We start from the raw sequence: 27953 nt of genomic DNA on the forward strand, positions 1-27953 counted from the left end.
CCTATAGTTCAGAAGACACACCCCATGCAGAAGTCCAGAAAATCACCAGAGTGGTCACTATATCCCACAACACTGAAAGTGACAAATGCAAATTTCAGAGATTTACACCTTTGGTATCTATCTTTAAAAGTCATTTAAAAAGACAAAAAAGACAATGTCAAAAAATAAAATACCAAAAATAATTAAATACCAAAAATAATATACCAAAAAAAGTTCAGGGTTTTTTAGAAGTTAGATATATGACTGACAGAAGAAGAATGTGCTGATGCACAGAACATGATTCATGTTGAAAATAGATTTGGATTGTAAATTCCATTCTTTAAAAAGAATATGACAAGTATCAGTGTCATTTGATGACAACAATCTTAAAAATACAGTTTTCTTTCTTTCTTTCTGTGTGTATGTGTGTTGCATCAGTGGTTCCATAAAGGACCATATAACATCCATGGAACTTTTCCATTGCTCAAAAGGTTCTTTAAAGGAAAAGAGAAAACCCAATGGTTCTTTATAAACCAATTACAGAAAGCTTCTCGGGAGAACCCAAAAAGTTTCTTCTATTGAATCACTAAGAGTAAACTTTTTCTCACCAACAATGGAATAATGTAGAAAAAAAGCACAAAATGAAGATATAGGCTATTATTTGTAAAATACGTTTAATTCCTTAATATTTGGGCAAGAAAATCAGACCAAAATCTATAAATGATGTGTCAAGATGATGAGAGCTTGAGTTACAGTTGTCAATTTGGGTATCAGATTAGTATGAGATTCTTTCAACACAACAGTAACATTTGATAGTGTCCAAATACGCTGATGTGTTTTAACTTCAACAGTTAATTTCATTAACAACTGTTTCTCCTTCATAATTTTTAATAGTTAGTAGATCATGCTCGACTTGTCAGGACCCCCAAAATTCTTACATGCTTCAAATGAAATCATTGCATACCAGAGAGAGAGAAAAAAAGATATCACAATTAAAGGCATACATTGTCTTTACATTGTAATTAGTATACTATATAGCTGTACACATTACAAGACACTTTCTAAGCATATCAGCATAGGCATTATGTGTTAACAATACAGGGTTGCATAATGTATGTAAATCACAAATCTGATGGTATTTATGCATCATGGATGAAGGCGCTTCGTTTTAGTGCGGTCTAGAAGAACAAGTGCATGACAGACATGTACACAGGCATACTAAGAGAGTAGACACCAGTTTTCAAAATGAAAAGCCTACTACCAGAGCGCCACCTAGTGAAGGTGACAAGGTATTACAACAACTACATCTGTGATAGAGGTGGCAGTGTGAAGAGTCAAGAGCTCGTCAATCCTATAACCAACCAAGCCTGTCCTTCTAAACTCACTGTCAATACATATCACACATGTACATACAGACAATCACGCAAACTCCTTGGATTTCCCAGTTGAGTGATATCAGAACACATTACACTTACAGCATAGACGGTTCCATTAGGAATCAATTTGGATTTGCTATCTAAGTGATTAAGGGATGAGGTGTTTCATTAATAAGGCTAGTAGGTTTGGATGAATCCTCTCTATGGCTTGGATCACTGTAAATAAGGCTAGAACTCCATTGACTGTGGCAGTGAATCTACATGTGGTCCAACTCCTTGTATGACAGCCATCTAGAAAAATACATTACAGTGTATTAAGAGAGCATAAAGAGATTGTAGATTGAAGTGGGCATCAGAAGCTCTAGGTTTACAGCTTTCCACAGCACGAATGCAGATCTAGGATCAGCTCTCTCCGTCTGTGATCTCACAAATAAGAAACACAATGATCATAGATTCTGCCGATTAAGTTAAACTCAACTGATAACATTCGCGGCGTAATGTTGCACAAAAACTAATTCTGGATCTTCAAAAAATCAAAAACCAATGCTGCGGTGAAGGCACGTAAAATAAAAGTGAATGATGTATCTTTCTAGAGAATTTTAAAACAGAAATGAGTCATTTTATACACACGCTTAAATTAACGCATCTATTAAAGCTTGAATATTATTTGAGCTCTTAAGTTGTTCTGATCAATTCTCTAATCAAACAACCAAATTTAAATGTTTACAAATCGGCCTCATTCACCGTTATTTTAAATACATCATTGTAACCCAGAATGTTGCTGTTTTTTTAGAGTGGAATCTAATTTTTGTTGTAAACAACATTATGTTACAAGTGCTGTTGACTGACATTAACTTGTTGATTCACAGAGCCCGGTATATAGTACGTTTTGAACCGAATGAGCTTAAATGTATACTTTCCTTGTCCGAATTTCACTCCAGTTGACAGTCCGTGTGATGCAAGTCTGCTAACGTCAGTGCATACTGTCCGCGTGAAGCCTTGGAAACGAAGGTTCACTAGGCAGTGCGCAGGCGTCGAACGCATCCGTCCTAAAGCACTGTCTACGGAGTTTATTTTGAATTCCTTGAGTGTTCAACTGTGCTAGATGGAGCGGAACGCGGAAAAGGAAGTATACATGGGTCTTTAATGTTATTAATCCTTTTACTCTCACTTCCAATAAGCACTCTATTCTGACTTGCTCTCCTACCTAGCTAACACTGTTTATTTAGTGGTTTCTCAGGAAGAACCGTGAACATACAAACAGCAGTCTCAGAAAAGAAGATGGACAGGAGTGTTCGATACAAGATTCATGCTTAAGAGCCATACAGGGCTGCAAATATATACAGTTTATACATGTACACACGTAAAGAATGATATTGACTGATAGCAATAACAGTACTTCCAAATTTAATGCAAAAAAACTACAAGCAAATAAATGTATCAATTCTTCATGTGATAATGTACTGTGTTTGTAAGTCTACTGCTATAGCTACAGATCCCGACTAGTCTTTTCCAACTACAGCATAAACAATAGCTGACTAGTTGTTGGTGGTTCCACTGCAACTTTTGATCAAAAAACAAAAAGGAAAAAAAAAGGAAAAAAATTGTTCTGAGACATCGGGAACTAGGCAGGGTGACTACATTAGGAAACAATGGTAGATACAAAACAAAATAGAAGATGGTAGATACAAAACAAAAAAAAGGTTGTTTTTTTTTGGCTAATTTTTTAAAGGTAAAATCTTGCCCTTCTGTTTCAGTAAACAGGGCTGTTCCTGATGCTGCAGCAAAGCACCATGCTGAAGATCATCTCGAAGATCTAGAAAGAGAGAGTAAAATAAGGGTAAAATATGATGCAAGCAACACCAGACGCTAGTAGAATATAACGTAACACACAGGCCCCTATACAAACACACTCGGACTCACTCACCATGATAACAGCGACAGCCAAGGCAGCGAAACCAATCAAATGGATCTTGTCAGTGAAAAGATCGTTGATCTTGGTGTGACAGTTCTGAAAATTGGAGAAACAGGTTATTGTCATGCTATGTGGGATAATTTGGATGAAAGTTCTTCAATATGAGGGTTTACCTCAGAGGGGTTAAAAAAAGTAGAAATTGTTTTGTCTTTATTACAGATTTCTGAAAGCCACACTGAAGAGATTCCTTTGCCACAGCAGTTAAGCTGAAAACCAGAGATGACAGTGATTAGAAATATGTCTTTACTTCATCTGGACTATCATTTGGTTTGAGAGGAGTTTGTGTTAGCTTGATTAATTGTGTGCTCCTCAGAACATCAGGACCACTTACAGTCTCATGAAAGACCTTCAAGACAGCAGCGGCAGCCTTTTTTTGCTCCTCAGTTGGAGCTGATGAGCCTTTGTCAAACACAGAGTCATAGAAAGAGATCACCTCTTTGGAGACCTGAAAAAAAAAAAAGTATAATTACAAATATGAAAACAAGATGTGTACATCAGATTGGCACTGTGTATGCATGTTTGTCAAAAGAAACTGACCGTGTCTTTGTTCATGAAACCCCAGATTCCAGCAGCAACCTCACAGGCAAACAGAATGACCAGGCAGGCAAAGAACTGTGGGAGAGAAAGAAAAGGGACGTCACTGAATTCATAATGAACAATAATGTGGATATATTTAGATTAGTGCTGTCAAACAAATAATCGTCATTAATATGAGTGTACCGTCTATATTTGTTATAAATATATACATGTAAATACATATTTATATATTTAAAATATATACTGTTTGTTTGTGTGTGTGTGTATATATATATATATATATATATATATATATATATATATATATATATATATATATATATATATACACATATATACATACATATATTTATATTTATATATATATTTATATTTATATATATATATATATATATATATATATATATATATATATACACACAGTTAACATACATATATTATGCAAAAAAATACTTTTATTTTGGATGTGATTAATCGTTTGACAGCACTAATATAAATGTTATACTTTCGATATCTAATTCTGTTACTTACAAATATTCATGTATATTAATTGCATCAGTTTACAACTGATGTATACAAGGGGCATAAATCTAATAATTGATCTTATATGCAATAAAGTTGAACATCTTAAATGTTCAATTCTTACATTTTACACTATTTATTAAGAAGGTTCATATATTTATTAGTTAAACGTACCTTAATTAACAGTGCAAAAGTATGAGCTGCCAATTGCAGTAACAAAGACATACATTAAGCAATCCTTTAAAAACCAGACTACGATTCAAATTTGATAATCAAAATAATAATAATAATAATTCCTTCATTTAAAACGTTTCCTTTAAAAAAGCTTAATGGCACCAAAAATTTGAACTGTGGTATAAAAAGGGACACAAAACAAGGTCATGGCGTTTTAACAAATTCAGTTAATAAATTCACCTTAAATAATTTTTAAACAAAAAAAGCCATACAAGCAGTTTCCTTTCTTTTTCTACAGTGGGGATTTACAGTTCGTACTTCCGATTATTGTTTGGCATCATGTGATTGGAGGAGTTTGCTGAGAGCTCAGGGTTTGTTACTCACTGTTCCGAGAAGACACTGCGATTCCTGTATGGCTCCATAGCACCCAAGGAATCCAACAAACATCATCACAGCACCGACAGCAATCAGGATGTAGATACCTACAAGAAGAGCATGATGTGTGTCATCATAAAGGAGAATCCAAGACCCCTCAACAAAACTAGGACCAAAGAGTGAGTCATAAAGAGGTGCTAAATTACACTGAACAACCAAACTATATTCGACCAGTCATCCAGTCTAAATGCTTTTTATATACCGAGGATGCAGTGCTGGATTGTGACCAGCAGGAGTCACTGTGTGCTGACTTTGAAGGGGAGGTTAGTCTACTTTAGACAGAAGGAAAACTGCAGAACATTTGGAAGTCATGAAGGGCCAAAATTAACTTGTTGTTTCCATTCCCTCATTCACATAAAAAAGCCTCAAGTTAACAGCAAATCAGGATTCTTATATAACATGACGTGCACTGGTAGAAGGAAAAAAGAAAATAAACAGCTTCTTAAAGAAGAAAGAAAGAAAGAGCTCCATCTTTCCCCAGTGTTTACATCGCTTAGGCTGAGTGATAACTGCTGTAATCATAGCAACTTAGCAGGCCTCACAGAATGAACTATCCTGCAACTTTATCTTTCACTGAGGCAATACCTGTTGAGGCAATAACTCTTTCCTGAAAGTTTTTTTGTTTTGTTTTGTTTATTAAAGGGTTTTATATTATTTATTTTTGTTTAGTTTAACATCATTAGATGTATTTTATTTTCTCCAGCAATAAATAAATAAATAATCAAGTTCTTTATATTATAAAAAGGTAAGAAAGAGATGGCTCTTTCACCAAAAATGGTTCTTCTATGACATCGCTTTGAAGAGCACCTTTATTTTAAAGAGTATAGGCACGCTACAAAAAACTGTTCAGCATCACTGGTTTAAAATCAAATGAATTCCTTGCTCTGGAAGCGTAATGCAAAGTCTTCTTTCTTTGTTTCTCCATCTCTTATTCAAATTCAGTTGATCTTGTCCTTCCAGTCCTCTGTCTCATGCTCCAGCCTGCACAGCGACACACCCAGGGCACTTTAACTTACAAACTAAATCTCCAGAGCATAATTCAATTTGTTTTTGAAACATCGAAATGCCCTGCTGTCATTTAGCGACAGAGCCCATTCCCTTGCAGGAGAAATTGTAAAAAATCAATGTAATGTGGGGTGGTGCGGGAGGGGACTGACCGAGCCCTGGTTCCATTTACTTAATTGTGGTGGGTAAGGGGCTAAAGGAACTGCCGCCAGGCCATTTTTCAGTTTGACAGGCCTGAATGGAGCACTACGATGTGACTAGCATACTGAACAGCTGCATAATACACACCAGCTCTCCCTCTGTCACAATTTCACTTTTTCTTTAAACAAACCATTTTCTTCTTGCTTCTACAATTAACTAGTTGTGCAGAGGGTGGTAAGTTTGAGACATTTCATGTAGTCTAAAACGAATGTGAATAATGTGAACAAGTAGAAGAATGTAAGGGTAGTTCTGTGGCCAGGTGCTTCCTGTAGGGAATAAGCGTTTTATGACACAGTACATTGAAGAGACCCCCATCTCTCGATCAAGGCACTGACTCCCCTGTCTGCATCTCTGTCTGAGTGCATGTGAGTCTCAAAAAAAAGAGTATTTCAAATCATGTATGAGTGCAAAGAAAGTTGCCAAATGCAGCTGCTATTTTCATTAATTCTAAAGAGCAGACATCTGGCTCCTGGCCAGTGAAAGACAGGGAGAGAGAGAGAGAGAGAGAGAGAAACAGGGAGAGAGAGAGAGAGGGAGGGAGAGATGGGTGTGTCACATGAGGAAAGGAACAATGGAAAAAAGACATTAGCAAAAAAACAGGAAAATATGAAGGAGAAGAATAGGAAAAGGGGGACTGTGAACAACAGTATGAGAAGAATGAGTCAAAGGTGACTAGAAAGGGAAGTGAAGAAGTGAATAGGGTAAAAGTGTGGACACCATTTAGCAATTTATCAGGAAAAAATCTGTAATTTCAACAGGAATCTACGCAAACAGAAATTCTGTGTGTCAGCGGAAAAGTTCCCATTGCAGATTTAGTAATGGATTTCATTTGGTCACATGGATGTTGACTTCATTCATCACGACACTATTGACAATAGACAACTGAACTGTATTGCCTGTAAAATTTTCTAAGAGGTTTCAAACTGTTTATGCAGATGAAACCATCAGAATGCTGCTTGCTTTGATATTGATTTCTGATTTAACTATGTGCCACAGTATTGACAACTGCAATGTTGCTGACATTTCGCTAATGTGACCACATCTTAGGGATAGTTTGCCCAAAAATGACAATTCTGTCATCATTTACTCACTCACGTGTCGTTCCAAACCTGAGTTGCTTTCTTATGTTGAACATAGAAGATATTTTGAAGAATGCTGGTAATTAAATAGTTGGTGGTTGCCATTGACTTCCATAGTAGGAAAATAAATACTATGGAAGTCAATGGGAACCACCAACTGTTTGATTACCAGCAATCTTCAAAATATCTTCAATGTTCAACATAAGAAAGCAACTCAGGTTTGGAACAACATGAAGTTGAGTAAATGATAACAGAATTAAAGTTTTTGGGTTACCTATCCCTTTAAGGGTGAAAAAGAAATAGGAAAGTCAGTGCACACACTGCAAATTTTAAGCACAAACAGATGATGACAGAGTTCAGAGTTAAACCACAATGGAAGTAACGGTGAGAGGCAAAACTGCAGAGAGAGAGAGAGAGAGAGAGGGAGGGAGGGAGGGAGGGAGGGAGGCATGTTCTCAGACATTGGGCTGAGTTGTAGTTGGAGGAGGGGTGCTGGGATGTGTGAGCAGATTTTTCCTCCAGATTTTTTTCCTTTTTTTCTAGAGAGTGTTTTCTGTAACTTACGTCTTTTGAACACAAAGTAACATCTTTGCTTTTGAAAGTCCAAACATGCACATCTGATTTATTGTAGTTTCGTAGTTGTGAACGAATATATTCAGGATGATCAAGTTAATAAAAAAAAAAAATATATATATATATATATATATATATATATATATATATATTTAAATGTTAATGTTAAATATTGTATAGATTTCTTTTTTTTTACTTGAATAAAATAAAAATTAAATATGTTACTACATGAAGGAGATTTTAGGTTAACATTTGTATTTTAGTGTACACACAACAAACTCTTTCTATAATTTTGTGTTAAAACGCTTAAACATCAGTCATGAACTGGCCTTCAAAAACCATTATTTAACACTACTGAATCAACCTAAACACATCAGGTTACACTAACAAATGTGATTTTAATGGTCTGATTAAGTGGAAATAGCTATTTAAGGAAACAATTGCATGTAAGCACTCTTCAAGCTGTAGGCCCGTGGCTAGTTATTCTGGAAGTACATTTGTTGAGTTTCTAAGTATCATTACTTCCTTTTCCTGTTTTCCTAATTAATCTTGCCTTTTTTCCCCTGATCATGCTATCACCTCCTTTTCCTCACACTCAAGCATCACCATTCACTCCATCTCATAAATATTTATCACCAGGACCTTTGTGTTCCCACTCTCACATCTCTGATTCTGTTCAAGATTCACATGCTCACCCTTTGTCTTGGTTCCCAAATCTTTTTTAAGACACTCACTGTCTGTATTTGATAGTATTATATGTAGCACCTATGACAGTAACTTTTACAGTGCAAGTAGAGTTGAAAAAGGCTGAATTAATACCCTCTTCTCACATATGAAAAAACTAACTTGTTTAAACAAGTCAGGAAGTAACAGCCCAAACTGGATTCTTAAGATATGCCAATCAAATCTGAATAAACAAGACAAGTCGAAAGCAGAAAACCTTGAAAAACACACACACACACACAAAAAAAAAAAACAAGTCACAGTACTTCAGGGTCACTTCCTAAAAAGGAAATGTAATGTTTGCTCAACTAAAAAACTAAATTTGACCTTAAGAGTACAGCAAAACAAGCCATTGCATTCTTATGGAAAAGAAAAAAAAAATTTCATTTTGGGTCTGTAAGCCTGAAAAGAGCTGGAGATAAGTACACAAATGCATGTCTGTAGATGTCTGTTAAGTAAGAACATACCAAAGAAAATTGCATTAGTTTTGCATTCCAAGGAAGGCTGACTGCTTTTGAAAAAAATAATGTATTATATGTTTCTTGCATTTTTTTGGAATGTTGTGTATGCAATATTACATTACTAATTCTAGCAGTAACAGGATTGCGTAATATATGTCTCAATAAGGTCGGATAATTATAATTTTTTTCCCCATCACAGAGTGCTTCCATCTGGCAACCAGCAAAATCTCTCCTGAAATTAATTTGTCCACTTGAAAAGGCTTTCAGTGGAGAGGAGCATAAATCCACATCAGTTCTGTGGTACAAATAACACAAAGACATTGAGCTGCAATGCTAATGCTGAGCGCTGATGGATTTTCAAAGTGATTGTGATCATAGGTACAGGAAGCCATTTGTGCTAATTGAATATAAATGAATTCTAAGTATTGACTGAAAAAAAATATATATTTTAGCTAAGTGTCTCATGAGGCCTACTGACACAGGTATGCTATCAGACGAAATGTATGCTAAAGGGAATATTTAACAAATGATGTAACTACTTTCAGCAACATGTTGGTCAAAGGGTCTAGCTTTGTATTTAATACAGGACTATTTGAGTTTTGCTTTCAGGTTGACAGCCCCCACTAGTGATTTCCACAGGTTGTTTTCATTAGATTGACATTGAGTTAATAGTTTGCCAAGTGTCTGGTATTGGTCCAAAAATACATTTTCTCTTTAGCCACAATCGGCTTGTTGCTCACTGGGTGGATCTGTCTACTTAAAGAGGCGCCAATAAGACATTCATTCACTATGTTTTCTGTACTAAAAGGAAGTTGTGGGAATTTCTCTGGTGAATGAATCACAAAAGCATCCTTTCCTGAAAAAACTACTCATCACAAGATTGTTTTACACAATAACCAACATTTTTGTGGGGTTGCTCTGCACATTAATTAGTGGTAAGTAGTAGTTTAAATATTATAACACAGTGAATGTTTCGCATTGCATGCCATAGTCTCTGTATAATTTCTGGTTAAGGTTTTAAGTAAATAAGGTTATTATTATTATTTTTATTTTATTTTTTTTGTAAATTAGGAAAACAAATACTCTAGGAAAATGTTTGGTAACACTTTATTTTGATAGTCCACTTTAGACATTCTACTAGCAGTAAGTAACTTTGCAACTACATGTCAACTAGCAGTTAGTAGAGTATTAACAGACTGTCTGCTTAATATCTTCTAACACATTCTTTGTCAACTAACTATCAACTTATACTAAGCCTAAACCTACCCCTAACACTAACCCTAAACCTACCCTAACAGTCTACTTTGAGAGTTAGTAGACATGTAGTTCCAAATTTCTGAGATTTAGTTGATATGTAGTTGACATGTAGTTACAAAGTTACTTATAGTCAGTAGAATGTCTAAAGTGGACTATCGAAATAAAGTGTAACCAAATGTTTTTGAAAGAGGTTTCACCAAGGCTGCATTTATTTTTTTTTCACAAAAAGTAATATGAAAAATATTGCTACAGTTAAAACAAATAACTGTTTGTTCCTCTTCGGGAACTCAAGCTGCTTTTGGGGAACGCCTTTGGCAAGAACAACTCTGAATATCGTGTGCAATCAGTTCAATGGAAGAGCGTGACGTCACGGACGGGGTGACGTAGCGACCAGGAAGCTATAAAGGCACTTGCCACGCAGCTGGCTTCAGCTTCATGTGTGCATGTTCATAAGTCTGTCTTGTAAGTCTTATTTACTGTTGTTTGTCCAGTATCATTAGACTAAAATACCTAAGTCTAAAGCAAAGACCAGACATTTGAAGGGCGAAACCAAATCGCGCTATAAACTGTGTGTTCCTCCATGCCAGCGCTACATCACGGCTGGCGACACACATGATTTATGCATGGTTTGCCTGGGGTCGAAGCACTCTGAGTCGGCTCTCGAGGGAGCAACGCTGCGGGGTGGTCCACGCCCTCTACATTCGCCAGATTTTACAATCTCGATATGCGAGCCGCTCCTGGCTCTTCTGTCCTCTCACCCTAAGCTGTGCTCTTCTGATACACACTAGGCAGGGGTTTGGTAGTCTGGCAGCGTTGGCACATCGTTCCCCAAAAGCGCCCGACGCAGCTCGAGTTACCAAAGAGGAACGTCCCTAGGATACGTATGTAACCCTAGTTCCTCGAGGGAACGAGACGCTGCGTCGCCCAGCCATACTCCCGGCACACCTGCCTGCGCTTGCTTCCCTACTCGAAGCTGAAGCCACCTGCCTGGCACGTGCCTTTGTAGCTTCCTGGTCGCTACGTCACCCCGTCCGTGACGTCACGCTCTTCCATTGAACTGATAGCACACGATATTCAGAGTTGTTCTTGCCAAAGGCGTTCCCCAAAAGCGCTCGACGCAGCGTCTCGTTCCATCGAGGAACTAGGGTTACATATGTAACCTAGGGATGTTTTAATGTATTCAAACATGCAGTGTATTCCTTTGATGGCAAAGCTAATTTCAATATGTTGATTTGGTGCTAGAGAAACATTTCTTTCATGTTGAAAACTGCTTTATAATTTTGTGGAAACTGATAACGTATTTTCCGGACTATAAGTCGCACTTTTTTTCATAGATTGGCTGGTCCTGCGACTTATAGTCAGGTGAGACTTATTTATCAAAATTAATTTGACATGAATCAGAGAGAAAGGAACTAAGAGAAAACATTACCGTCTACAGCTGCAAGAGGGCGCTCTGTTTTCAGTGTAGACTACAGGAGTAGACGGTAATGTTTTCTCTTGGTTCTTGGTTCTAAATAAATGCGACTTATAGTTCAGTGCGACTTATATGTTTTTTTCCTCATCATGACGTATTTTTTGACTGATGTGAGTTATAGTCTGGTGCGACTTACAGTCCGAAAAATACGGTATATAAAAAAAAAACTTTGAGTGAAAGTGTATAGCTACACTCGTTCTTGAGTTAGCACTGTTAAACAGGTCCCAGAAAAGAGCCCTATGATTAGTTGCCGCATATATGTACCCAAAGAGCCAAGAAGACGCTAGAAGAAGCACTAATGGCACTAATTTCATATTTGTTTGAGTCCTGAATCCAGTCTTATCCAAACTATAGTGTTTAAGTACAGCAGCACTCACTCATCTAATTAAGTTGCTATGAATACATCCCTCCCCTGCCATGATGGAATAATTGAGTCACCCGGGTCAGCTCCGTTCCCCTCACTCTTAGCAGGGAAAGGCAGACATGACCACACACCACCATGACGTTAACACTGTGGCTGATGGGAATTGCTCAAGATAAGAAATGAGAAGGGAAAGAGTATCAAATGTTTGTACAACAGAGACAATGACGAGTCTTTGGAGATTTTCAGTCACGGAGTGTGTGTTCACCTCATCACCTGATCCTGTTTCTAGAACATAATTTATTCACGAGTAGTAAATATATCCACACTGCTTTGTGGAAATGAATGATTGACTTTTATTATTTACTATCCATGAGTGCCTATTCTTTAATTGCATACTATTCTGTAGCTATGAGATGAAGTAATGACTTTTAAAGAGACAAGCATAATTCTATTCAAGACAAAAAGCTTCCCCACCTGGAGCTGCCCCCCATTCTTTCTCTGATGGACTTGAGCTCTGATTGTGTTCTCTCACATTACCCTCCATAAAGAGCAAAGCAGAGTGTGTAGAGCTGCTGGCAGCAGGTTATTTCCTCACATTAAGAGCGCTGTTGAGAGCTGTAATGTTTCATCTGCAGCTTCTTACATGGCATCTTTGCACTTTGCAGACAGACAATAGATTAAAGTATACTTGTTTTGAGTTCTAAATCGGATTCTGTCAATTATCACTTGCATTACGTCATTCCCTAAAATCTCTATTTCACTATTCTGCCAAGTACATTTCATATCATGGAATCTGGCTTTGCTTTCAGATCTGCTACCTTACAGGAATAAGCAGCTGTATTTTTTTTCTGACAGTATTCTTTATTGGGTTGCCAATGTGTTATGTTAGGATGCCACAAATCTGAGTTTTACGTCTTGCCTTCTTGCCCCCCTGACCACTGCTGCTCCCATGTCGCCTGAGCCCTCAGCTGTTCCCAGACATCACGCAGGCCACCCGCTGGGCTTTTATAGGGGCTGTGTCCTGCTGAAAAACTGGACCTTGATGGTCAAAAGCTTAAGGCCCAGATATACTTATGGTGAAGTTCTTTTATGTTTTTCGCTTGGGGTAAAAAGACTTCTGTAATACCGGAGCAGCGGAACTTTTAGTGACCAAAGGAAGTTCCAGAAAGTTCCCTAGTTGATTCAAACTACAAACAAACTTAGTTTTGGACCAGATGTTGATCAAAATGAAGTCACATCAGTTCTTCTAAAAAAAAAAAAAATACAATAAAAAATAAAACTTGGAAAAAAACTGAAAACCAAAACTTGACTTTAAGATGACTTTCAAAATTTGAAAATGTTTTTTAAGACCTTTGTTTTGTTGTTTCTAAATTACCCACATACTCAGTAATTTTTTGCATATTATCTGTATAATTTCCAGCTAATATTCAAAATAAAAAATATTAAAATCCTTTATAATTATTATTATATTTTTATGAAATCTTGATCCTTTTTTTGAGATTGTTTGATGAATAGAATGTTCAAACAAATGAAATAAAAATCTTTCGTTACATTATTAATGTTTGTGAAATGTTTATATAACTTTTTTGTGAAATAAAGTATATATTTGAAACTATATATGTATTCTGAAATTGAAATGTATTACTGTTCATGATTAAAGGCTCAAGCTCTCAAGCTCTACCTCCCATGGACTTATACATGAATCAGTAATAAAACTGACAAAAAGGTGGAGATTGGGTGGTAAAGGGACGCCTGAATAATTTTTACTGGTGTGAGTTAAGCAGGCATTTATACATGCTGACTGTTGCATGGTGACTTGCAGGATTAGAAAAACATGCTCCTCCCAAACCTTTGTTTAAAACTCTTATAAACTAATTAAGAGTATAGTTAATAGCTGTTGAAAGTGAGTCTCAAATTGTATATTTAATATAAATGTTTCAAGCAGCCCAATGAGGGGTGTTAGCACCACTGTATAAACTATATTCACTTATACACTCAAGACGCAGTCACATCTGTAACCAGCCCTAAATGTTCAGGAAATACTTAACATGACTCACTGTGAATTTCACATTTTCCAAACCCTAAGCAGGGCCACAAGTATTAAACTCTTCCCTTTAGCACACAGAGCTGCAAAAATATCTCCAACTGAGCAAAACAGAGATATTCTGCATTCCAGAAGAAATAAATTGTCTCTCGAGTGTGTTTATGTGTTTGATGGGGGTAGGGGATTGGGAAAGCATCACAGAGAAGGAGAACATACAGTACAAACCCTGTGTAATTGTAATTCTTAAATGAGATTTTACTGTTTCCATTAGTTATATCATTAACAAACATGTCGAAAATATTAAGTTTCATGTTTGGATGAGTGTAAGCCACGTGTTTCCATGTATTAACTGACAAAATACACAGCTAAGCTGAAAATGAGGTATTTATAAAGGTGTTTAAAAAGATGAATATATGATAAAGAATGGTGCATAGACCAATCTATTTACTCATCAGTGCCTCTTTTATCCTAATGCTCCAAAGTATTGCATGCACTTTTATGTGCCAAAAATATTTAGAATATATATTTTTTTTCTATATTTTATTGAATGTTAGCTGATAGCTGGAAAACAATGTCTTTCATGACTCAACTATGTCAAGCCAACCTTGGTGGTGCCATATTTAGCAATTTGCAATAACAATATTACAATAATAATAAGCACAATGTTGACATCTGCAAGGCATTAAAAGTCATCTAGAAATTTTTTTTAAAAAGATGAGTAAACTATTCCTCTAAATAGTTTTTTGTTGGTACCTCAGGTATAAATAAGAGATTTCTCTCTTGAAATCCATGAGTCAGTAAATATTATGTCTTATAATAGCTTTGACATGAACTGGAGAATTGTTTATCCACTTGTTAACCTCTGTGCCTTAACAGACACAAGGCCTTCCTGAATAAACAAAAAGCTTTCAACAGTCGCCATCAGAAACAGCCCACTTGTGCGTCTGTAAGAGTCCTTGACACTAACCTCTGACCTCACAAATGTCCAAGTGAACCATCTATTCAGTTTTCCATGGACGTCAACTGATCTGTAGATTTGTAATTGGAAATTTACTTATCATCAATCACTGGGAAGAAACCATCTGTACTGTTGTGGAAACTACAACAGAAAACTTTAAAACCTTTAAGGATTGCAAAACCATCAGCTAGTACTAAAGTGACAATTTCTTCTGTAATGTGTTTCAACTGACTTCTCTGAAATTCTCTGAAATTACAAAATTCGGGGGTGTGTCACTGCTTGGTTCACTGCTCCTCACTAACACAGTTATCCAGTGAGCTATATAAATTATATTTATTTTGATAATTTTATTTTCTTTAAGACACATACTGCAAAACATTTGTATTCTTAGTGTGCCTGTTCACTCAACAAAAACATTGGAAATAGTGACGCAAAAAACAACACTAAAAATAAAGTTTTGTTATGTAAATGTAGGTAATGATAAATTAAATCAGTCATAAGGAGCATTTCCATTAGAGATTTGCGCAAAACTTTTAACATTTTTATAATTGTCAATACAAATGAATAAAACCTAATTTTCTCCTCTTGCGACAAGTCATGTCGATGGATGGTGGTAGGTTTATATCGCAGCCATCGCACTAGCCATTATTTTTAATCAAAGGAGACTAATGCATGTATCTTTAGCAAAACAGCAGCGAGAGCCCCTTTAGGTTTTCTTACATGCTGCATTAAATGTTTCTATTGCAGTTTTGCGATATATTCCTTTTTTGTATTGCCTGAAAAACTACCTAATGTGAGCGTACTAACTTTATTGCGATATATGGAAGTTTTTACGAATTTGACATGTTTCCATTAGGCGTGTTTTTTCAATTAGCAATTACAATTTGCGCAATTTGAAGGGTACTGGAAACGCAGCTATTTTTAAGTTCTTCAGCAATGAGCTGCCTCGAAATATTTCAGCTTAACAAATTTTAAATATTGCTATTTGCAGTCTAAGTGAAGTGTGTCTAGACATCCACACAGCTGACTTGTTTACCTTACCCACATTGTGTGCATGAAATAGATGTAGACTGTCAAAACACACCACCAGAGAATTGCTAACTAAACGTCACTGTTACAGTAAAACATTCCAGCAATCCAAAACCATTCATCTGAAACAGAATTTTTTTTTCTGCAAAATATTTTCCATTGCCAAAATTTCAATGCACTGCTAATTAGAACTGCTAATAAAACATTTGCCATCCAGAGGAATAACTGAGAACACTCAGTTTACACAAACCTGTGTAAAGATATTTTCTGTGTGAAGAAAATTATACATAAGAGACTGTGTCAAACCACTCTATGTGACCACATGAAGCGGTAGGATTTCAGATTGGGTTGAAAGACTAAGGAATGAGAGACGGAAAACAAATGAGACTCAATGAGGAAAGAGGATAATAATGGGAAATGGAGAAACTGATCTCTTACTGATGTAGAAGGTGCTGGGTGCTTCTGCGCCCTCATACTTCAGTTCCAGAATACTGCTAGTTTTGTTGTCATGACGAAGCCAGAGAGAAACTCCCAAGACCACACAACCAGCCAGCTATAAAAAAAAAAAACAAAGAGAGAGGAACAAACATTTTTTAACACATTTTATTAATGGAACAAACAAAACCAGCGAGTCTTTTTGCAAACTTTGTACGTGTTATTTCTTCCTTATATTTAGGCTTTCACATATTTAAACAAAACTTTCTTTTTCATCTCGACTCTTAAAGTGGTGTGTGGCTGCATTTTGTCAGTCTCTTGGGTCTATTTCTTGTAGTCTGCTTATTTTCCATTCAACAAAGAGAAAGGAGACATTCTGTGAGGCGGGGGGAGGGAAGGATCTTGTTACAGACCCTATGTAGAGGCCCACAGTGCTGAGGGGTTAAGAATATCAAAACATCACTGTACGCTACAGCAGTATGGTTGAGCTCGCTTTTCTCTTCACATGGCTCACAGTGATGAGCATTCTGTTGTGTGAGGCTCATAAACACATGGCATAGTCACAAGTGTGGGTGCGCACAGACTCTCGCAGCTGGGGGTGATAGAAAAGGGTGTAAAGGAAATAGGAAATAGGCAGCTGACAAGACCATTTAAAGTAGTTCTACAATGTGTGGTATTGTATGCGCAAGCGGAAAAGAAGTGAAAACGTTTGGGTGGTGGAGGGGCAGCTGCATCACAAGCAGCAATGGTTTATTTGGCTTTGTTTATATGGCTTTATTTACAGTGAAATCACTGTCAAATCAGACAAGAGCTGGGCCCTCTGAGAGCAGCTGGATCTCGTCAGGAATGCGTACGCTCTGTGGAGGAATGCAGTGTGCAAATAAAGTGCACTAAAGACCGCCAAGAACTTGTTGGGTGCCGTTAGAAGCAAAAGAGATCTGACTACACTGCACAGCGGAGAGTACCGGGAATGTGAGACAGAGCAAAGACCATTAGCAGGAATGCTGGGACGGGCAGGTCGCTCATCTCTGGCTGTGAATAGGGGTGTGACGGTTCGTATATAACCGTGAGACCGGCGGTTATAGTTGAACACCGTCATTAGAACATTAGAACCAAAACCGTGTCATTAAAATATTTTTTACAAACATTTTTTAGATAGGATCATAAGATGCGCAATATATCGGGAGACATGGTTTTTACCACTTAATGAAGTTTTGTAAATCGTCAGACATGATATTTACCACTTCATAAAATTTTGCTTTGTAGAAAACCTTTCTTAAAAACGAATTTCGTTTTGTACAAATTTTGTCTTAATTTTAATGAATGTTTCATCAACCAATTGCGTGTATTTTAATAAATAAAAAGCAAATATAGCAGACAATGATAACCGTGACCTGGAAGCACCAGCGCGCCGCGTTCACTTGCACTGCACTAGAGCGCATCTCATCGCAAATGAAACTCAGCGTAGGCCTATGCCTCATACAATAGCATTAAATATCTTTGCTGCATCCTTTCTAGAACAGACGATGGCATTTTTTTTGCGACTCGCATCAGCAAAGCATTGCATGGCCATAGACCGCAAAACAATCAGCGGATGGCGGGCGGGTGCGGCTCTGAAATTTGCTCCAAAAACGTTGGCTCGGATGATGAGTTTTGTGACCGATCTCCTTAATAAATGGAGGTCTGAAATCTCTGCCCCTATACCGATCAGAGCGCGCGCTGACACGGAGTTAACCCGCTATCTCCAAGAACAACCAATTGGCTCTACGGTAGATCCACTAACCCCCCCCCCCCCCCCCCCCCCCACGGTTATTTTATGAACCGTCACATTTGACTCACGTCATAACCGTCATCACCAATTCTGAAACCGGCACACCCCTAGCTGTGAAAACAATGGACTTCCTTCCTTTTAATTCTCTTATTCTGTAACCCCTTTTATTTAACAGCACTTGCACCAGTCCTACAGTACATCTGCGAACAGCTGCATCGCCACAGCTATTCACCCCAGGTCAAACCAAAAGGCATTTGTTGGTGCGGTTCTTACATACAACACCCCCCAATAAAGGATCACGAGGGGAGCACTTTCTCTTCTTTCTAAATGTTTTTTCCCATGGTCATTGGTCTTTCACACACCCTCCTCTACAAAAACTGTTACAACTGTTATCAGTAAATGAAACTAAAATCATTTTGTCAATTAAAAATACCCTGAAATAATAGATAAATAGTATGAAAATTTAAACAAAACAAAAAAGAAAAAAAAAAGAAAAAAGAAAAGTTGCTTTGCAAACTAAATGAAATCAAACAAGTTGTAGTTCTAAAATGGCTAAAAGTAATACAGAAATAATTTTAAACTAAAACTCCATTGAAATATATAAGAAAAATTAAGTAATAAAAAAAGATTGTTATTTTCATAAAATTTTAATGTAAATCAAATTCCTTTTTTTTATAAATACTATAATAGTAAAAGCTATAGTGTAAAAACTATAAAAAATAAATAAATCATGTCATCTGTTTTATTTGGTGTTTTATCTGTTTTATTTTATTTCGTGCATTAGCATGCTGGATATTGTGTGAGACTGTTTATCTATAAACAATTTCTGAATAAGGAACTTTCTCTCCAATCAAACACAGGGGAGAAAACCCTTTTCCACAGAGGGTAAAAGTGTGAGAGAAAGAGATCCTTGCATTTCTCTTTCTGTCTTTCTCACTCTCTCCAAAGGTCAGATAGGTCCATTCCAGAGCCCAGGCAGCCGGCTGCTTAGCAACTGAGTAAACAGAGGGCCAGCCAAAGGGAGAGGTTTAGAAATGATGGTTCATGGATAAGCTCTGTCACTTTAAACAACCCGTCCTCGGTGGATTCCACATTACATTTACAGAAATATCTGAGTAGGCAGAAGAGATTCCCCTAAATACAAGAGTTTCCAGTTGACTAGAGGTGTTAGGGTGAGCTATAACTAGAATAAGCCATAATTACTGTGAGGCGATCTGGGGGCATTCTCCCTTCTAACTTTCCATACTTTAACTGAATTTATGTAGGAAAAAGCAGGAAATGCCATTTATTTTGTAGAGTAAAACAAAGGATTAATATAATAATAAGCTATTTGTCATACAGGATATTTGGCCATATACTGTTTACAAACTATTATGGGCATTAATATGGCAATCCATGCTATAATGCTTTTAAATAAAAGCTGAGTATGCTCATACAACTTTTACTGATTCAATTACAACTTTTCTCTCTTTTTATTGTGAATTTTAAAAACATAGAAAAAAAAAGTTGGGTGGGATTGGGAAGTAAGGAAATTATTGGATATTTTGCTAACTGTTTAAATCGTTTCATGTGAGTGGACTGTAATGATTGGACAACCTTATTGCTCAGCCCTCATGACCATTTACATAGAATTGTTGTGAGAAGATGAACACATTAATGATTTTGATAAAAAATTAAGAGCGTACATGATTTTCTGAAGAAAAAAAAGATGTGCACAGATAAATTATCTATAATAAACACTACAACATTCCAAATATCAATATTGATTTTATGGTGACTTTAACACAAGGATAATTCAACTATTTAATTACGAACAGCAAACTCACATAGAAAACATACATGACATTTGATATTATTATTGGACAGAATCTAATGCATTTTGTGATCAAAGCAGAAACTACAGTATGATTAACACAGCTGGCAAGTGACTCAAGACAACCCCAAATGAGCAGAGTAGTCAGCATGAAGACATACACTTACTGTACATTTATGCTTTGAGAAGACATTTATCGAAATGAGTGATTTTTAATTTAAAAATTTAACTTGATGAGAATTAAACCAATGTCTTTGGTGTTTCTCTAGTGTTTGAACTACATAGTGGCATGGTCATCATTTCCACAAAAATCTACTAATGACCTATTAGGTTTATTGGTTTTTACTGATTTAAACTTGATTGCATAAAACCAGTCAGTGTACCAGCTTCAGCACATGTTTTCAGGGAACACAAGAACAAAATAAAAACATATTCCCTCTAGTTCTTATGGTCTAAATATTTGTATAAACAGTGTTTATTTTTTATTTTTTTATTTAATGTTACCCAATTGTTTTACTGCATTTCTGTAGAGCAGAGCATCAATATTTTGAGAATAACCTTCCTGATAAGGAAGGAAGTGTGAGACCCTGAGAGAAAAACAGAATAATAGAGGACAGTTACAAGATTTGTGCACATACACAAATAGAATCAATTTGAATTATAATAATAGCCTACGTAGGTGTAATGAGTAGGCAATTATTACAGAGCTACACACACTTCCTCAAATGCATGAGGCTGATTGGTGGAATTTGCATGAACTGTTTTACCAGAAACAAAACAAGTCTATGTAAACTATCCATTTACTCTGAATAATTACAATACACAGCTAAAAAAAACATGTTAATAAACCATACATCATTAGTTTTAATTATAGTTTTGCATAAGCCATAGCCTTAAAAAAAGCTATGTAACTATGTACCATAAAAAACAAGGGTTCCTCCAATCAGCTACATCTTGACTATTAGTAGTAGATTTATTAAATAGTGTAAGGCACCCCTACCAGTGGAAAATTTTGCCACTTGTGTGGAGGGGGTGCTGGAGAATACTGGACTTTTCTGCATCTGCCCCACTGAGGACAACACCAGTCCAACTCCCAATTCAGAGGCCAGCCAGCAATCACCATCATGCTGCACGGAACGTCCTCGTGGAGATCGAGGGATTGGAGAGAAGCCCCACCCACACTCCCACGACTGTGTGTGAGCTGCAACTGGTTTCTAGACTTAATGTAGAAGAACTAATGGACATTTTTTTAACTGACTTAATAGACTGTTTTAGGGAGGTAATACCCAGTTCTCCTGTGTCTCTGCTGGTTCCGCCCAGCTGTTATCCAGTTTTCCCTCCCAGCCTCCCTCTCCAGTCTCCTTAAAAGACCAGTCAGTTCCTCAGCCCCATCTCTGCTGGTGCCTGTCAGTCCCTCAGCTCACCCTCAGCACAGTGCCATCTGAGAGCTCTAATCCACCTCGAGACTTCCAGTCTCCAGCTCCGCCTTGGTGTGAGGATCCCCTGACACCACCTCGGTCCTCCAACCCATCGCTCTACCTTGGCTCCTAGTTCCCTCATCTCCACTACGGCCCGTCATCCCACCAGCTCCACCGGGCTCCCTCGTCTCTCCAGCTCCACATTAGTCAGTTGTCGACCATCCACCACCTCGGGACTCCACTCCTCTGGCTTCGCCTCATCAGTCTGTCCCTCTATCTCTATCAGGCTCCTCCTTCCCTCCGGCTCTGCCTCCATCCTCAGTCGCTCCGCTGTGGTATTCCAGAGTCCCGTCTTCATCTCAGTTGCCAGAGCTGCCAGCTCCACCTTGGCCCTCCAGATCCTTTGCGTCACCCAGGCTCTACGGCTCTCTGTCTCCATCCTGGACTCCTCTTCAACTAGCTCAGTCTCCGTCAGTCAGCCACCTTGTGGCTGGGGTGGGGTGGTGATGGCGCAGTGGATAAGACAAATGCACTTGGTGTGAGAGCCGGGTTCGACCTGGGTTCGAATCCATTGTGAGACACCAATGTGTCCCTGAGCAAGACACTTAACCCCTAGTTGCTCCAAAGGCGTGCGACCTCTGATATATATAGCAATTGTAAGTCGCTTTGGATAAAAGCGTCAGCTAAAATGAACAAATGTAAATGTAAAACCTTGTGTCGTTGGCACTATCTCCATCATGGCTCCTCCTGTTGTTGACTCCGTCGTGGTCAACTTTCCTGGCTGGACTCTGGTTCCCCACCTGGCTCCTCCTGCTTCAGGCTCCTCCCTGGCTCATTCCTCCATCTACTCTACCCTGGCCTTATGGACTATACCTCTTTCCCTTTGCCTACTCCTTGCCTGTCCCACACCCGCCTCCTGAACCCCCCTCCTCTGGACTATTTTTGTCGTTGCGATGACTCACTGTTCCAGGAGGGGGGGAACTGTCACAAGTATGATCAGTTTTGGTTCTGTTTGATGTGGACTATAATATTAAAGACTTATTTAGATTATTCTCATCTCATTTGCCTTCCTTTTTTAGAGTGACTGTTACAGTTGCTTAATTTTTCCTGCAACATGATGAAATTTAGCTTCCCCCCTCACACACTTACTTCTCCTTATCTCTCACACACAGTTATCAGCCTGTGTAAGGGTCTTAAAATCAGAGCCGCCTTCTCATATTTCTCCCTTTTATTGCCAGCAGTCTGGTGCTGCTTCTATTTTTGACCCATGGCCCAGTGTGAGGTGGTTGTAGAATGCTTGGCATGTCAAAGCATGAGGCTCAGAAGTAGAAGGCCCAGTCCTTCTGTCAAACCCTTGCACACATCATCCATTAACCACAATGTACTGTCAAACAACTCCTCTGGGCTTGGGAATGGAGTCTTAGACACCATCTAACACCTTCTTTATAGGTATTTCTCCACCACCATCTCTATGGGTCAGTTCATTCACACGTGAGGGGTCTCACCACCTGTTGGGCCTGTACAGAATTCATCATGGGTGTTAAACCCATTAGCCAGTGGGAAAATATCCCTCTACTTACTGGTTGAAGTTGGTTTTATTGTTTTGCCACAAGGTACTTATTAGCTTAAAGATTAGTTTTTTTCAATGTGTCTAAAGGCTCATTCACTTCAAGAACAATAAGTATAAAGATAACCATAACAATTAGATCCCGAACAATAGATCGTTTAGCTGATATTATCGGCTGATATAAAACATCCGCTGCTATACTGGTATCAGCGAATATGCTGCCGATATAAAAAGATTTTTACAGAACATTTAATGCATATATCGGTCACATCACGTGGTGCGACAAAATACAATAGAATTGTATTATATTTTGTTGCACAGACCACTCGTAGAATAGAACCCATTATAATCAGATGGTATCTACACTGTATGCAGTGAACTGATATCTCATTCTAAACTTAACAAAACTCTAACTTAAAAAAGTGAGGAAACCAATTGCCTTAAATTTATAAGGGAAGTAATGTATTACTTTTGAGTTGGTAAAAAGTTAACTCAGTTTTTTAAGTTAACTCAACTTACATTTTGCAGTGTATTATTTATGATGTGCTGATACAAAGTTCAAATAATTTAAATGGTTGCTTTGTCGTTTCCTGTTGTGGCGCAGACAAGGTGTCAGCATAGTTTGTCAGTACAGTCAGTATCGTAGCAGATTGAAAAGTTTGTATCCGATAGACGGCAGTGCGGTGGTGGCTTGTGTCTGTTGGTGATTTAACGCTACATTGTCACCTAGTTGGAGAGACTAAATGCTAAGTAAATAAACAACAATGTCCCTGTCTTTTACTCTCAAGATGAAAAACATGAACGGAAAACATGGACGGAATCGCCGAATCCAGTCATAAAAATGAAATTTACTGTATAATGTGGAATTTCATGGAATTTGTCTTATTTTTGATGAATAAATAAAAAAAACTGTTCAGTACACACACACACACACACACACACACACACATATATATATATATATATATATATATATATATATATATATATATATATATATATATATATATATAGACTGTGTCTGTGAAGCATATAAAGCATCTGAGATCAGCTTGATTTGAGAAAGGGGAAATTATTTAATGAGATAAAATTTGGGTTGATTTTTATCATTATAGGGTGGTTGTGTACAAACACTGCCAACACACATTTCAGTTCAAACAACTTGTAAAGGTGCATGTAGCGTTCGATGACCCCTTTAAAGTAAAGTAACGATTGTGTCGTTACTGGGACAGAAGTGGAGCGGGCTTTGCTATTCTCATAAAATCTGAATGATTATTAAAACTTATAAAATATTATATATGGGTGGGAGACATGACATGCAATTCTACCTGTCCATGATGTCATAACCTAATAAAAATACGTATTTGTTAAAAATATGTTCCTCTGACAAGATATAATTACAGCATACCATAGCTGTAGTTGGTGTTTAAAGACCTCTACTTCAAATTTTTATCTAAACATCAAATTTGTAATTTGGTGTGACTGTCCGGGGTATGTGTGACCTTACTAATATGACATTATATATCAGCAAAGTATAAATAATTGATAGATTTACAGTTTAAGTAACAGAATTAGGCTATTTCAACAGACACAGAAAGTGTTGATGTCTGTGTATGATTTTAAAGCAAGTTATGGCCAAATACATTTTGTCTGTAAAATGGGCGTCATATGGTGTGACACTGCAATTTATATTTTGAACGGGCAATAATTTGGACATCATTATGGTGAAGAAGTCAACACTCAACCAGGAAGTTGCAGTGTCATCTCTGGAGGGGTTTAAAATATCAAGAAGTGAGTTCTGGCTTTTTAATTTTTAATTGAAAAGCTCTTTATCTGATATGCTCACTAGTGGTCAATGTTTTGTGTCTTATGGTGTGACATTTTTTACATATAAATTAAACACTTTTATACAAATTTTACTTATTAATTCTTAAAAATCATCCCTGCCATGTGGTAATTTACATGCTAAATATGAGCTAGCTGTTTTTAGTTAACCAAGAGATTAGCTTAACTGAACAAAACATCATATGGTGTGACACTGTATCATATGGTGTGACTGTTTTTTTAAGTCACACCATATGATATATTTGTCACATAATATTACATACACCTTTTTAAATGATAAATAAATAACGCACCCCTAAAAACATATTCAATGGATGTAATAGTGAACATTAAATTACCTATACAATTAATGTATTTCTTTTCAATTTTATACTTAATTTAACCATGTTTTACCATATTTGCAATGCTTTGTCTATTAAAAGATGCAATGTTTTGTCTGTCAGGCAGAAATCTCAGGTAAAGAGAGGACAAAAAAAATAAAAAATACAGGGAAAGACGCAATGCTGACCATGCAAGGAGAGAGGAGGTCTCAAGATTCATTGTATAATTCATAGGCAAATGATACTAATTACTAATTTAAAAAATATTTTTTTTTTTACTAATTTACTAATTTAACTAATTATTTACAAATTTTTTACTAATATCTATGAATTTTTCAATCTAAAACATTCAACTAATCATAAATTAATTAGTTTTTTTTATTGTTGAACAATTTAAATTGTTGTTACAACAAACACTCTCCTCTAATTTTAAATTGTTCATGTTGAATGTTATTGAAATGAGATGGTGTTTGATTTACTCATATTTCTGAGTTTCTTATAATTTAAAAAGTTTTAAGACAATGTTAGTATGTTTTTTTTGTCTTATTAATGTTAACTGAATTGAATTAATTGAATGCAAATAAAGTACAGTTTTTTTGTGTTGACAAATTGTGTAGTGGCGCAGTTCATCATATAGTGTGACACTATATAATTTGGTGTGACATTCAGAATTGTGCCAGTAAAAAGACTTTCTTAATTATAAATCATAAAAAATTCAGTGGAGCACAAGAGAAATAGTATCAGCAGGAGTCACAAGCATTTTCATAGATTTATAACCGGGTTTAACATAATTAATCTAAAATATCTGGAAAGGCTGAGAAGAGATGACTTACTTTGCATGATGATTTAGAAAAACAATACAAAATCTATTGAATCTGCACAAAATAAATGTTTAATCTTAAGATAGTAGTGATAACGATTTATGTTGAAATTAGTTACTTAGGCAGAGTATATTCCATTTTTATATAGAATAACTTTTACGTCACACCATATGACAATTTTAGGCACGAATGCAACAAATTGGTGAATAAATCCAATTTCAAATAGAAAATCTAAAAGACCATATATACTTTGGGAAATGCAAGAGTACAAAACAACTCAATATTTTTCATGCCTAATATTTGAAGTAAAAAATAAAAACTTTTTTCAGGCTTATACAGTATGTCTCCCACCGATATACAGTATATACATAAATACTTATTGCACTTGGTGATAACGGGCTTAAACGCTGCAACTATATTGTTCACAAAGGCACTTTATGGGAAGAAAATGAAGGAAAAATTTAGACCCTTTTGATCAACCAGATTTTAAGATGAAACTGTAAAATGCTGTATTAACATGTGCTTTAGGTGAGACACACTGAAATACTATTCACTTCTAAATAAAACAACCATGACTGATTTATATTCTACACTGTTTAATAAGTGTGAATTTCGAAAAGGAAGTGAGTCACAAAACCCACTTTGAGATTAAGGTCAACATGACTAGTATGACTATGGCACGAAAACTAGACTCTCCACGGGCTCTGGCTGGGTGGAATATTTTACTGTCATTAACTTTTCCAGGTTTCGAAACTACCTCGAGTGGGAGGGACCAGACTACGCCAATTTTATTACTTTATTGTGTCGCCATGTGTGAAAAGCTAAAGAATTTGTTAAACGCGTAACGTTAGTTTTGTGGAATTATAAATATTATGAGGAAAAGAACATAGTAAGTTTAACGGGTGTAATAAACACGAGACTAGTCTTTGTGGGGAGTTTTAACAGACGAGAGCTGTGATGAAATCTTTCTGCTCGCCCCTCGTCCGTTATTTTCGCGGCGAGATCAGAAAAGGCTTTTATTATAGCAGATTTTTTATCATTTTATTTAAGCGATTCTATAATAGATATGTTATATTCTACATAAAACACCTGTAACATTATTTAAAAAAAATAATTTTTGCCGTTAATAAGTCATAGCATAATTTAACGTAAACAGGGTCATCTGCGTTTTCCATAACGTTAAGTTAATAAAAATGAGCAGCGCAGTTTAAATGCCCGTTGATAACGACTGAAAACATGAAGGATAAACAACCTTCTTAATACAGAAAACCAATGGCAGGTACTCAGGCCAGACACAGCTCCGCTTCATAAAATGAATGGTCACTCACCCAAAAGACGAAATTGAAGAAGAAGAGCATGTATTTGATGCATTTCGTGCAGCCTTCCACGCCCATGGTGTCAGTTTCTGGAGGATGTTTTAAAGCAGGTTAACGAAGAAGTGTCTCGAAGAAGCAGCCGTTACGCAGTGCTCGCGCTGAGTGAACTCCAGTCTCCGTGTGTGAGTGAGCTGCTGCTTGGATTCAGTCGACAGAAGAAAAAAGGGCAACACCCAATTTCCTCCCCCTAGAGAGTCCCCCTAAACACAGTCGAATAACAGCATAGAGACCGTACAAAAATAATCACTATTAAGAAGACGACATACTCGTTCATAATAGATTAGCTGCCTAATTCATACGAAATCCTCAGAATTCAAGGTTTAACCCAAACATTTATGAACATTTTGATCTGTCTTATTATTTACAATGCAGTTCAGAATAAGTGCTTTCTTATCATTTGACACCGCATATAAAATCGTTT

At 36.8% G+C, this 27953-nt stretch overlaps 1 protein-coding gene and 1 long non-coding RNA gene across 2 annotated transcripts; both read right to left on the reverse strand.

The window, feature by feature from the left end:
* Nucleotides 1-629: 629 nt before the first annotated feature.
* Nucleotides 630-27698, reverse strand: LOC127961516 (CD81 antigen). Its single transcript, XM_052560679.1, has 8 exons — nt 27485-27698; nt 16605-16719; nt 4948-5045; nt 3868-3942; nt 3662-3775; nt 3444-3536; nt 3283-3366; nt 630-3171 (listed from the first exon to the last, which is right to left on the reverse strand). Exons 1-8 carry the CDS (start codon nt 27548-27550, stop codon nt 3109-3111), a joined length of 708 nt encoding a protein of 235 aa, XP_052416639.1. The 5' UTR covers nt 27551-27698; the 3' UTR covers nt 630-3108.
* Nucleotides 20163-24072, reverse strand: LOC127961517 (uncharacterized). The gene is made up of 2 exons (XR_008154456.1): nt 22315-24072; nt 20163-22086 (listed from the first exon to the last, which is right to left on the reverse strand). It is a non-coding gene; the product is annotated as an uncharacterized LOC127961517 (long non-coding RNA).
* Nucleotides 27699-27953: the final 255 nt, after the last annotated feature.

This window comes from Carassius gibelio, chromosome B7 (genome assembly GCF_023724105.1).
Source record: "Carassius gibelio isolate Cgi1373 ecotype wild population from Czech Republic chromosome B7, carGib1.2-hapl.c, whole genome shotgun sequence".
In the NCBI taxonomy this organism is placed as follows: domain Eukaryota; kingdom Metazoa; phylum Chordata; class Actinopteri; order Cypriniformes; family Cyprinidae; genus Carassius; species Carassius gibelio.

Excerpts from the sequence above, each read along its gene's own strand:
- LOC127961516 (XM_052560679.1), bottom strand. The coding sequence starts at position 27,550 with ATGGGCGTGGAAGGCTGCACGAAATGCATCAAATACATGCTCTTCTTC. Across the intron at positions 5,046-16,604 it reads ACCCAGCACCTTCTACATCA|GTATCTACATCCTGATTGCT; the intron begins GTAAGAGATCAG and ends CTCTTCTTGTAG. Across the intron at positions 3,172-3,282 it reads TGGCTGTCGCTGTTATCATG|ATCTTCGAGATGATCTTCAG; the intron begins GTGAGTGAGTCC and ends CTCTCTTTCTAG.